Source organism: Fusarium subglutinans (assembly GCF_013396075.1).
Source record: "Fusarium subglutinans strain NRRL 66333 chromosome Unknown NRRL66333_c0000058, whole genome shotgun sequence".
In the NCBI taxonomy this organism is placed as follows: domain Eukaryota; kingdom Fungi; phylum Ascomycota; class Sordariomycetes; order Hypocreales; family Nectriaceae; genus Fusarium; species Fusarium subglutinans.
In genome coordinates, this window is record NW_023502121.1 from 147014 (window position 1) to 159059 (window position 12046).

A 12046-nucleotide genomic window follows, 5' to 3' on the forward strand; every position below is an offset into this window, starting at 1 on the left:
GATCATACTTGTGATGAGTCTAACACAAGAGGAATGTTTGAACGGATTTCTTAATGCATGAAATTTGCTCCCCTAGTCTTATGATGCGTGCCTTGTAATCGTACAACAGACCATTGTGAGGTCTGAACTTCATTATATCCCACCTGAATCATAACAAGTTTGAGCTTCGCTTACAACTTGCCCTTGACCTCCTCAGCCGCACCCTTCACCTTGCCCTTGGCCTGCTCAGCAGCGCCCTTGGCTTCACCCTTGAGCTCCTGGGCCTTGCCAGCAGCTTCTCCTCGGAGCTCTTGTGCCTTTCCGGTGGCGCTGCCACCAGTCACATCTTGGGCAACATCCTTGGCCTTCGAGGCAACATTTTCTGGTCATTCTTATTAGCAATTGAACATCTTGAGCCAGTTGATAGTTGAAGACTAACCGCCAGCCTCAATGCCGTCCACAATCTTGTCGCTCACAACACGATCAACCTTCTTGGCAGTATCCTTGACAGCATCTGTGGCAGTTCGCTGCAAAGCAAAGCTCGTGGTGAATGTTCGAGGAGCCTGGAAGGCGATGATGCGAGGTGCGAGGGCGACACGGCGGATGACGTTCTCTGTGAGGAAAGACATGATGATGGTTGCTGGTGTTTTGTTGTGGGAGACTTGAATTGGGATGTTTTACGTTGTGAGGTAAAGAAAAAGGTCAATTGATGAAATTGAGAAGAATAGAGAAAGCTTTTTCAAAGGAGAAAGAGTGACACGGGAAGCTCTTGTAACTTATGTTATGACGACGGGAGCTTGTCATAGCTGCATGATGTCACTCGCGGGGAAAGAACTCCCTGTTGCGGCGCGACCAAGCAAGCACGTGAAAAGAAAAGGAGAGGTAATGATGACGCAGTGAGGCTTGAAATAAACGGGGAGAGCGCTGGGCTCAGAGCGAGCTTGTCCTCTTTCTGCGGTTTGTGTTCAATCTCATCATCGACAGATCCCGCGGCCGATCGCTGAAGAAGGTTGGGGAGCTCGTGTGGGGAACATAAAAACATCGGACCTTGATGTAGGGTATCAAAATAAACTGAGCAGTGAATCCCCTAAACTTGGGTTAGATTTACCTAATTATTTTTATCGCTCAGGGTTAAGGTCCTGAGTTTTCCTTTCTCGCCTAGATGCATTTATACATAAAGGACGGATGTTGGTGCAGTGGAAGGTCCCATTGGATCAGATCTAGTTTATTAACAAGAGCAATGTAACTTTTATTAAGCTAAACTCACCTCAAAGTGTCACAACACTTGTGGCCTTGAAGCAGCAAGCGAAAATAACCATTAAATGAGTTACAAAACACATCATAAATGACCCTTATTAGCATGTCTTAGTACCTAGTCTATCGCTCTTAGAATCGAAGGCTCAAGTTTCTGTCATCTTTCCAAGTCTCACAGTTGTCCTGACGGACTTCATTGGTTGATAAATTCTGCTTCATATCGCTTGAAGCTTTCATATCTGAATCGGATTCAAGTCTAGTACATTAACCCACAACAGTTTTTTCAATGATCATCAACCGTCGTTATCATGAATAAAGAACAAAACTTCATAAATCGTCATTTCGTTGTGCCTTTGACGTCTCTCTCAGCACTGATACCTTCTGGCGATGCCGCTTTAGGCTCTGGCCCTATTGCTTCGCCCTCGATATCCCGGCCATCGTGATTCGGATCTCCCAACTGCATAGTAGCAGCTTGCCGAATCATGAAACCCTCATCTCTGGCTCTTGGCTCCGGTTCATCGCATTTCTCATCGGTTTCATTATCATCCTCGATGACTTCATCTGCAGATGTCCCCACTCGACCGTTTATAACGTTGTCGATACGTAGCCTAGGTGGACCCGAGTTGAGTCTCATACCATTCTTGGGAGGCCCAGCTGCATGTGCAGTCAGCAAAATAGCAACTCGAACATATTTCTTGTATACTTACAAAGCAGGAGATCGAACAACTTGACAATAACAGGTCCCCAGACGGTAACAGCGATAATCTATCGAATACCATGAGATAAATAAACCGATCAGAGAACGGAAACTCACCTGGCCATACGACCACCTGTTAGCAGCAAAACTCTCGGCATTGATGACTTTCGTCAGGGAAATCATGTACAAGATGTTGATGACGAGATATGCGACTTCAAGGATGCGCCAGAACCATATCTTAATAAAAAGTCCTCTTTTCTGCTTCCCCCAGCGCGGCCAGCGACCAAGACGGTACGATCCAATCTGAACATGTTTAGTGAGATGATGCTTGCGAAGTGTCCACGCCAGCTGATCAGCTACTAAGGCAATGATGGCAATGGTGTCGAGAACAAGAAATGTCATTTTGTACAACAAGGGATGAGGAAAGAAGCTGAAGGACTGTCCATCGATGCCTTGAGTTGCGGCGCAATATGTTCGCGGACTTGGGTTGAAGCCACATGCTTCTATCTCATTCTGGCTCTTGAACAAAGCAAACGCGTCCTTGAAATAGATCTTTTGCGAGGTTGCGACGATGGCGAGTAGATACTCCATGAAGAAGCCCAGGAATGTATGCCAGTTGCGGATGCCCTCATGATGCAGACAGACCTGGACAAGAAACATTGGTAGTATTCCATTCTGAGAAACGTGAAATGCAATGGCAGCGTTGACAACGATCTCGCCCCAAAAGGTACCCTCTTGGGAGTTTACAACGATGGCAAGAATCGATGCAATCTGAACAGCAAAGACAAACCAGCACTGAGCCTCCTGAAACTCAACTAAGGTGGTTGCAATTGCAATGCTGGTGCGCGACAGGCCACCAGAGTCACGCCAGATCATACTCTCAATTCGCGTCAGACTGCGCTTCAGGCGGTAGGGCTTAGGTTCCGATTTGCGACGACTTGTATCTTGGGTAATAGTGACCCAGAGAGTGAAGCCTTTGAGTAGCAGATACAAGGATGCAGCGAAGCATACTTGAAGAACATACGAGATGAGAACCTGAAGCCCATGTCAGTGTCTATAGAACTCGACAAATGTTAATCGGACCTACTCCTGGTCCAAAGATATCTGGGTTGACCTCGGCTGGTAACTCCGGACAAAACTCGTCCAGGGCCTCGAATATCTCCTCAGGGGTTGAGATATCATAGGAGAGGCGGTCAATTGTCCGGTTGCAAGGTTTGCTCAGACCATCGTTGTCGCAAGAATCTTGAGCGCAAGCGATGAGAGATTTGAGAACAGGTCGCCCGTCAAACTCGGACAAAGTCCCAGATCCCATGATTGCGCTAGCATTGCGCTCAGTCTCTTCGCTGACATAGTAAGATTTCGCATCCTGAGTCCAATGAGCCGCCGCAGCCAATGCAGCGCAATTGTAGAACGTCTCCAATGAGCTAAAGAAGAGACTGGAATTGTTACAGGCACGTGTGCAGTCAGTTCTACCATCAACTTGGCACCCAGAACTGAACAGAGTTATTTCCTGGTTCCCATCGAGACTTGTGGCGAAAAGCTCTTTGAAAGTGAGTCCCGAGTTAACATCATCAGAGCCAGAGCCAAGACCGGCGATGTCAACAAACGGGAAGAAATCCGAGGTTCCTTCGATGGAATTGCGAATTAGAATAGTGAGAGGTGTACTCGAGGCTGTAGATGATGGCGCAGACGGGGTGAGGGTTGTGGAAGTCGACAACGATTGCAGAATGGACGCTGATGCCATCGTGGAGATGTCTCTTGGTGAGACGTCGTGTATCCTCCACGGGCTCAATTAAGAACATCCCTCCATGGTCTTTGTCTGATCTTGTGGCTATACTACCCGTTGTGCCAAAGAGTAGGAAAGGAAGAAAGAGAAGATCGACAGAAGTCGGAGGAGGCTGAAGATCCAATCCAATGGGTCCAGTTCGTCGCTGACTGGGATCTCGGCTTGCTACTCTAATTAGTCTATATGCCGTTGTCTTGGCACGTTTCCCCGGAATGGAAGTTTAGAGAAGCTTGTTGTGGGCGTTGTTTTCCTGGCTTTCAATATTAGACCAGAGATGATAATGAGAAATTCCTATCATCATATTCAAAAGAATTCTAGTAATTATAAGCTGACCAGACATAATAGCTTCTTGAACCGTCTTATTGTCGATCGTCGTCATATAACTGAATGTGGAACTTGGACCAACTCATCATCTCCACCAAACATGTTTCGTTGATAGTAACAACTCTATATCCTGCCCACTCACTGAGGTTACAACGAGAATATAATTCAGCGGACAAGGATGTATATAACCGTGTGAAGTTGAAATAACCATAAATCTACGGATGCTCCTCTTGAAATCCCGTCCTTGTCTTATCGGTTATCGGCTTAACATTTATGAACCGACACCAACCGATGCACGTCATTCCTCGGCTCGCAATGCCGTGTCTCAGATACCTCAAGGTAATTAATATACAAAGCTCAACTTCTCATCATCAGTACCGACCCAACGACCACCAATTGATCTGCTCAAAATGTCACCCCGTCTCTCTCAACCCGTAGTGACCCTTCGTCTTCTCAGGCGTTACTACTCCTCTACCACCGAACCTCTCATCCGCGTAACGAACCTCCCCGCGCCAAACACCGGCCATATTCGCATTCTTGAGCTTAACCGCCCGTCTGCGCGAAATGCCATTTCAAGGGCTCTTCTAGCAAATCTTCGCGCCGAGATCGATTCTTTGCATAGTCAATATGGGCCCAATGGCGAAGAACTGCCACTGCAGAAGCGTTTTGGTGGTGCAGCTGGTGTGGATGAGAAGGGTCCTACGAGAGCTGTTGTGCTGGCTAGTGCTGTTGATACATCGTTTTGCGCTGGCGCAGACCTCAAGGAGCGTAAGGGGATGAGCCAGGGAGAGTCAGTACTCCTTATGTCAAATGTCAGTGTGCTATACTAATCGCCGGGCACAGAACTGCTGAATTTCTCACAAATCTCCGCAACACCCTCACATCTCTATCTAACCTTCCCATCCCTACCATTTCGGCCATCTCCTCAGTCGCGCTTGGCGGCGGTCTTGAGCTCGCTCTCTCCACACACTTTCGCGTTCTTAGTTCCAATGCAACTGTCGGCCTTCCTGAAACCCGCCTAGGCATCATCCCCGGCGCCGGCGGCACCTATCGTCTTCCCGCTCTTATCGGCCTCTCCCGCGCTCGCGATCTGATCCTGACCGGCCGTCGCGTTGGAGCTCCTGAGGCATACTTTCTAGGTATTGCTGACCGGCTTGTTGAGATCGTACCTGAAGATGAGCGCGATGGCTCAGATGTTCTTGGCGAGGCAAGAAAAGCAGCGTTGAGTGAAGCCGTGAGACTTGCGCAGGAGATTTGCGAAGGAGGACCGATCGGTGTGAGGGCTGCTCTTCAGGCTGTAGCATGGGCAAGGGAAGAGGTTGAGAACAAGATGTATGAGCGAGTCGTCAATACCGAGGATAGAAACGAAGCCCTAAAGGCTTTCCAGGAGAAGAGGAAGCCTATCTTCACTGGCCGGTAAGGCACATGGAAATCCTTGAGAGTCGATATCAAAACATGAACAATGTGGGCAGTATAAGCTATGAAAAGTTGAAGAATTGGCCATTAAAACAGATGGAGTCGACTCCAAGTTCTATTTTTGCAACTCATGGAACAGCATATAGCGACTTGCCTGCTATTCTTTCTGTATCTATCGGATCCTCTGGGCATGCCATCACCAGGAAATCCCACCTCAAAAACCAATTAGTTGTATCAACTCCGTGAAAAGGGTCTTTGGCTCAACCGCGGGTATATCCATTTCTACTACCTCCGTCTTTCTCACATCACAGATTACGGCTCCTTTGTCTCTTCGTCCTCGGTAGCTTTCTCAAGCTTTCGCCGAAGCTTTGCTACTTCGATAATGTGATGTACTATGCCGCGGGGCCCACGGTGCCGCCTGGTGTCAGCCAGAGGATCTGTCCGACGTTTCACTTTCAATATAATCCGTTTCTTGACCGCTTTGATAGCGCGATCGGGGGTTCCAAGCTCAGATCTTTTGCACTCCTGAGCGATTGTGTTACAGTCCTCATGAGTCAATTTTATGCCTGTCACAAGCTCTGTTTGAGGACCATCCAGAGATTGCTTCTCAAGGGTATGGGACAATCTTGGGGGTTCTGGTGTCCGATCATCAGTCTTGACAAGCTTTAGTCGTTTTGTGGGTGATGTCGGAGCTTCATACACATCTACTTCTGTAGAAGCACTAGTATCGTCTTCGTCTAACGAGGAAACCCGCTTAGCTGGGTTTTGAGCGCTTTGGATTCCAGAGGTCACCGCCGCGTCGGTTTTAACTGGGGATGGCTGTTTGGACGGAACAGACGCTTGACCTTTGCTAGCCGACAGTGGAGGAGGTTCCTAGTCAATCTTTTGCTCCGAATATGCGGGCGGAAGCTCCTGAGGTGACTCTGAGGTCTTTGGCGGTTCGCTGTTGGTGACTGTTATATCTCCATCCGCGTCAAGGTTTTCGAACGAGGTATCTGATGGTGGTGCTGGTCTTCGACGCCGAGGTACGTCGACGTAAGTCTCTTTATCTTCATCGCGGACGTAGCAAAGAAAGTATGGCTCTCCACTGGTACTCAATGTGTTCAAAACTTCAGCTGTGCTGCGTTTGACCTCGACGTTGGAATCATTGTATTTGCGCCAAACATCCTGTTCAAAGTCGTAAATCCATACCCAATAGTGACCAGACATCAGCTGGCCACGATGGCATATGACTGCATGGAGCCGGTATGGATTGCTCTTCAAATTGGAGTAGTAGTCTTCCAGAGCTGCCTCCTTGTCTCTGAGCTCAGAATCCATCTTCTCCCGCACGGCGGTCTCGGTGTATTCGATGTCTTTTGGCCTGGAAGATAGACCATTCGAGGTCACTGAGTTTACGCTGGATCGGCCAACAAGAAGATAGTCATCATCGACCGTCCCATCGAAACTCCAGTCCTCATCCACAGTCTTCACACCATCTGTCATTTCACTGTCTTCTGTGACAGCTGCAATACTGCATTTGGCCTCCTCTTCTTGGGCAATGCTCTCGAGGATGGGTCCAGTTGGACTCATGCTCTCAACTGTAGCCTTGGAGGCTTCGATGTCAGATATGCGGCTGGCGATGGCCCAACTCTTGACTTTGTCTCTGAAGGTTGGCGAGTCGTGGGGGGCATCCATGTATCGGTCGAGGTATAGTATTTCAGGGATTAGCACGGGGTTGCCGTTCTTGCTCCCCATAGACTGCGATCTTTGAATGAGTACGTGCAGAACAGGGGGTAGCGTCTGGATAGCTGTATATCGTGAGAGTTTGCCTTCTTCAATAATTTGCTGGTCGAAATTTCGGCCGAGGGCTTCGTATAGCGAGCATGAACCTTTGGGAGCAGGAAATGCGGTAATAGACCGATCAAAACTAACTTCCTTTTGATAAGTCTTGTCATCAAACTTCTTGGTGTAATTAATGGTGGTAACGAAGAAAGTTTTCATGATCTCTTCAAATTGAATACCGGTTGACTCGTCAACGAATGATGGGCGAATAGCGGCTTGAAGACGATTGATGATGCTGCCCATTACCTCTTCTACATCCTGCTGGTCGGTGCCAGAAGACCTCTTTTGGTGTTCCAGAGCAGTCAGCACCTTCTGGTCGACCGTTTGTGGCTCCTCGGCATCCGGCATGTTGACATCAGTAGACTCAAAATCCTGAGAAGTGTCGTTCTTCAATTTTTCGACAACTTCGGGAATTTCCATAGGCCTATCACTCGTTCGGCTGATTTTAACGACATCCTCATCTTGTCCAACCTCCATCACTGTGTCGATTACCTGGTCTTCAGTGGTAGTTGGAGAGGTCTCCACTTTCTCATAAGAACGGTCAGAATCCTCTTCGACGAGTGTTTGCGAGCTGACTGTACTAGCTGTGTCAACTGGGTCGCGGCTGTCATCGGCGGTTCCAGAAATCATCTCCACGTCGTTGTTCTCCTTCGCTGGGGGTCCAGGGGGTGGTCGAGTAGGAAGTGGTGGCGGCCGAGATTCAGTTGTTGCTTCAATAGAGCTCTTCGTTTCTTTGAGGAGTGTGCCTGTTGACAATAGGACAGCATTGGCCAGCCTCTGAGACGGACGCGTTGCTACCTTGTCGGATTTTTCAAGATTGCTGAATAGATCTGAAAGCTCCTGTACAACTGAGTTTGGTCAGTTAAGCTGTAGAGGCCTTAACTAGATAAACTTACAAGCCTGAGCAACGACAGCTTCACCACGATCCAGCTGCATTTTGTTACCACCAAGCAATCGCTCCTTGATTTTCTCATCCGTCAACTCGAGCTTGAACTTGCCATAGTTGATAACGACGTCTCGAACCGGCTTGACAGTAAAAAGATATTGCAAAAGGCTGTTGAGGTAGCACGTATTTCCAATGTTCTCTAGTCCAACCGGAAGATCAAAGTTCGCAGCTTGTGCGGAGGCGTTGGTGGCGCTGCTTCCGCCAGGAGCTGCAATACCATGCATTTCTCTTAGTTCTCCAACTGCGCTTTTGAGACCAGTTGAATTCGTGTGCTCGGCAATCTTCTCCATAGCCTCCAAGTAAGTTGTCTTGGCATCCTTGTCTTTGGCGTTTTGAATCTGTACACTTGATTAGACTCATGCTCTAGGCTTAACAACAACAGGCGCATATTTCTGACCTTTTCTTTGACGTCGTCCAACGTATCAGGCCCAAAGCCACTGGCATCACTCAAGCCAAGAATCTCTTTCGCCGTGGGTAAAGAGAACCCCTCCCCATACTCCATCACCAACTCTGCCGTGTAGTTATCATCGGATGATGCTTGGGAGATCAGCATTAACATATTTCGGGCGGTATTAGCACAGCTGGGATCTTGTGCCACCTTTCGTCGGAATGCCTGAACTATGGATTGTGCCTTGTATTCGTTCCGGGGCTGCAGCTCGAAGAATAGCAAAGCCTCGTTTGTCAACCCACCATCATCACTGTTTGTTTGGCTTTGTACTTGGCTCTCGAAGATTGATGATTGAGTGCCACCGTATTCATTGAGCTGTTCGTCGTTAAGGTCATTCGCAATACTCATAAGAGCGTCAATGAGTCCTTTTCGCTTATCAGGAATAAGTTCCCACTGTCTCTTGTAAGCATTGGCAACAATCTCCTTCGACTGATTCGGCAAAACTCCCAGGGTCTCATAACGCGCAATGTTCACCAAGACAGAATCCACGTTCGGTACCTCTGCGCATCCCAAATCGGCATGTAGACCAGGAGTGCAAAGCTCAGCAGGCTGGCCGCCTCTGTGTATAATGCACTGAACCTCAGATCTCACATCTTCGATGTATGCTCGATATGTCCCTAAATCGGTAGCCCCAGAGGGGTTATCTGACCGAGGAGGGATCGGTGGTGTGAAAGTCCCTCCATCAACTCCATCTTCCGCTACATCAACCGTTTCCTCGAATTCGAGTTGTCTGAACATTTCAAAGCATGGAGTGCCGAAGAGCACAAAGAATCGCTTGTTCCTTTTAGAGATGCTCCTAGCGTTCTCCTGTGAAGTAGCCTCAATTATGTTTTTGAGATATGTGTTCAGGTTCAGAGGAGCTTGCAGAGCCCAGTCATCACTTGCCGCGGCGTACCGGTCCGGATCCTGTTCCTTAGCACGGCGCACATTCTTACGGATGGTATCGTGGTCAAGTAATAAGTCGATCCACTCGCGACTCATGCGAGGTTCCGAGATTTCCAGCGTGACTGAGAACGTACATGGGCCGGCTGAGCATGCAAAAGGCTCGCGAGCAACTAGTGGGTAATACTTGTTTCGTTGTCTGTCATCAATCTGAACGAGTGGCGAAGGTTGTGACTCTTGACCAACCCAAACAAGATGATGCCAGGGGAATCTCGCATCACTCGGAGGCCACTGCTCCTGTTGAGGGTTGCATGACTCTTGAGAGTGTCGCTCGTCCCATGACATCTTAAACACAAAATGAAAGTGGCAGTCAACACAGAGCGAGGACAATACCTGCGTTGATTTGGTTGAATAACTCTGGTTGCCATTTATCATCAATCGATGGGGGTGATCCCATGGATATGGTGCGTTCAGTTCTGTTTTGCGCAACCGTTCAAAGACATCGCATACAGTGAAGTTATTGTGCAAGAGTTCATATATCCATCTCGAAGGGTGACATCCTGGGAACAACACAGTTGGCTACCAATCTTGATGCTTAAGAGTAATTGTAAACATACCTCTTGTATTTCGATTTGTTATCCTGTCTTTGAGAGGCGTCGAGTTTTGAGTGACAGGAGTTCCACTTGTCCCAGGCAAAGAAGCGTAGCTCGTATCTAGATCCTGTGCGGACCTCAAGTCGTATCGGCTCGCCATGGGGAGCTACTTAGACGCTTGATCGACGTCTGATGGACAGTATTTCTTGTTTAATCCGCTTGCGTACTGTATCAAGATGTGAGGTCGTGGGTGATATTGTGCTTTGGAGAAGGACGTGTCTGGGATCCCAGTTTGTGGATTGCGGGGTGGCACTTGTTGGACTATTCGCAGATAAGGAACCCTGGAATAAACTCTTCGTGAAATGTGGAGAGATACGGTGCACTAAATCAGTGACATGAGTTCGCTGGGAAGGTTCGGTTTCGTTTGTGCGGAATTCGTGGGCCGGTGAATGGAAGCAACCTCAGTGCGGTGGCGGTCGAAGCTCTAGTTATGAGGATGAATCAAATCGTACGGGGGTCGAGCTTCGTGCTTATTTGGTCATAATTTCGTGAATCGAGACCTATGACGGGAACGACGACAAATAAATCAAGGTCGATAAGATGCTAACTGAGAAAAAACAATTTGGATGCCTGGGAAAGTTTGATGATGCTCGCAATGATGGCGCAGACAAAACAAACGTAGCTGACGCAGTGCTCTTTCTTAACCCATGCGATGGATGATGCAAGAGCTGAGTCAGCACCTTAATTAGGGTGGAAGGCTCAATCTGGGGGTTAACGCCAGCTTAGATGAAGCTTTACCTATCAGATACAGAAGGCAACTAGTTTCTATCGCCTTCTTCCTCCTTCTCTTCTTAAATTAATACGTAGTATTAACAGGCTGTTTTAGGTACCTAGTAATTAAGCTTTGGCTTACGCACATTTTTTGGGTTCGCAAGTTCTATTTCCATGCCAAAAAGTTCAAATGCGACGCCTTGCGCCAAAATCCCACCAAACTTGGAAAGACAAGTGTGACTGTACATGGGCTTTCATCAGCGGCATTCTCGCTACGTCCTGTTCCACGTACGGAGTATGTGTTTTTCGTTTGCAATTAGCCGAACGCGCCAAGCCAAGTATCACTTGAATCGCATCTTTTCCTTTGTCGATTAATGAGCTTTCTCAAGTAGGTGATTGGATATCTGACGCGTCCCCTGTTCATGGATGACATGGTCCAGTGACGACTCAGGCTTGTGTTACTTATCGATAAGAAGCAACACAAATAAGATTGACTCCAACCGGAGGAAATGTCACTGTTTTGTACTCTTAGTTACACGAAATACACACAACGTCAGCAAATCTCATTCACGTTCGTAATTCTGCGTATACAAAGTGTAACATTTGTTTGGGCTCAGAAACTAAGCTCAAACGAAATAGATGGATAGAGAAGAATAGTCGATATTAGTATCTAAGCAACTTATCTCGTCAAGAATGGAATTGTATTCTTTGCTTCATTCTTCTTGATTATCACTACTAGCAAAGCAGACAGGAAGTTTGCCCCAGGACCTCATATAGGTAACTGAAGATTCCCATCAGCAATCTACTTACGGCCTGTTAAATAGGCAATTAAGAAGGCATTCATTACTAACAAGTTGAAAACACCGGTGATATGTGAGACCCCTCTCGATCAAAAGAGGTAAGAGTGTAGGAATGCGTATTGAAACACGGCATTTTGAGTAGTCCGATTTATTGTGAAGGTACTATTTTGTGGAACTGCAAGTATCTGCTGGAAACAATACCTCTGATTTCATCTAACACCTTGTTGAAGCAGGGTTCTCACCAACCAGTGTCGTTGCCAATGTCTTACGAAAACATTAGTACAACATTACGATTTTTATTACGCCAAATTGATTTAATTTGTCAAAAT

The 12046-nt window shown here is 47.5% G+C and overlaps 4 protein-coding genes across 4 annotated transcripts; 1 reads left to right on the forward strand and 3 right to left on the reverse strand.

The window, feature by feature from the left end:
* Positions 1-170: 170 nt before the first annotated feature.
* FSUBG_5747 (lea domain protein) lies at positions 171-608 on the reverse strand (the record flags this gene model as incomplete). Its single annotated transcript, XM_036683876.1, has 2 exons — positions 171-361; positions 419-608. 2 exons carry the CDS (start codon positions 606-608, stop codon positions 171-173), a joined length of 381 nt encoding a protein of 126 aa, XP_036538736.1.
* A 962-nt stretch (positions 609-1570) lies between these two features.
* Positions 1571-3674, reverse strand: FSUBG_5748 (uncharacterized protein; the record flags this gene model as incomplete). The annotated part of the gene is made up of 4 exons (XM_036683877.1): positions 1571-1887; positions 1941-1998; positions 2048-2965; positions 3018-3674. 4 exons carry the CDS (start codon positions 3672-3674, stop codon positions 1571-1573), a joined length of 1950 nt encoding a protein of 649 aa, XP_036538737.1.
* Positions 3675-4450: 776 nt separating this feature from the next.
* FSUBG_5749 (methylglutaconyl hydratase) lies at positions 4451-5460 on the forward strand (the record flags this gene model as incomplete). Its single annotated transcript, XM_036683878.1, has 2 exons — positions 4451-4830; positions 4884-5460. 2 exons carry the CDS (start codon positions 4451-4453, stop codon positions 5458-5460), a joined length of 957 nt encoding a protein of 318 aa, XP_036538738.1.
* Positions 5461-6329: 869 nt separating this feature from the next.
* On the reverse strand, positions 6330-9898 carry FSUBG_5750 (ubiquitin carboxyl-terminal hydrolase 2; the record flags this gene model as incomplete). The annotated part of the gene is made up of 3 exons (XM_036683880.1): positions 6330-8125; positions 8174-8561; positions 8621-9898. The coding sequence occupies 3 exons, from the start codon at positions 9896-9898 to the stop codon at positions 6330-6332; spliced, it is 3462 nt and encodes a 1153-aa protein (XP_036538739.1).
* Positions 9899-12046: the final 2148 nt, after the last annotated feature.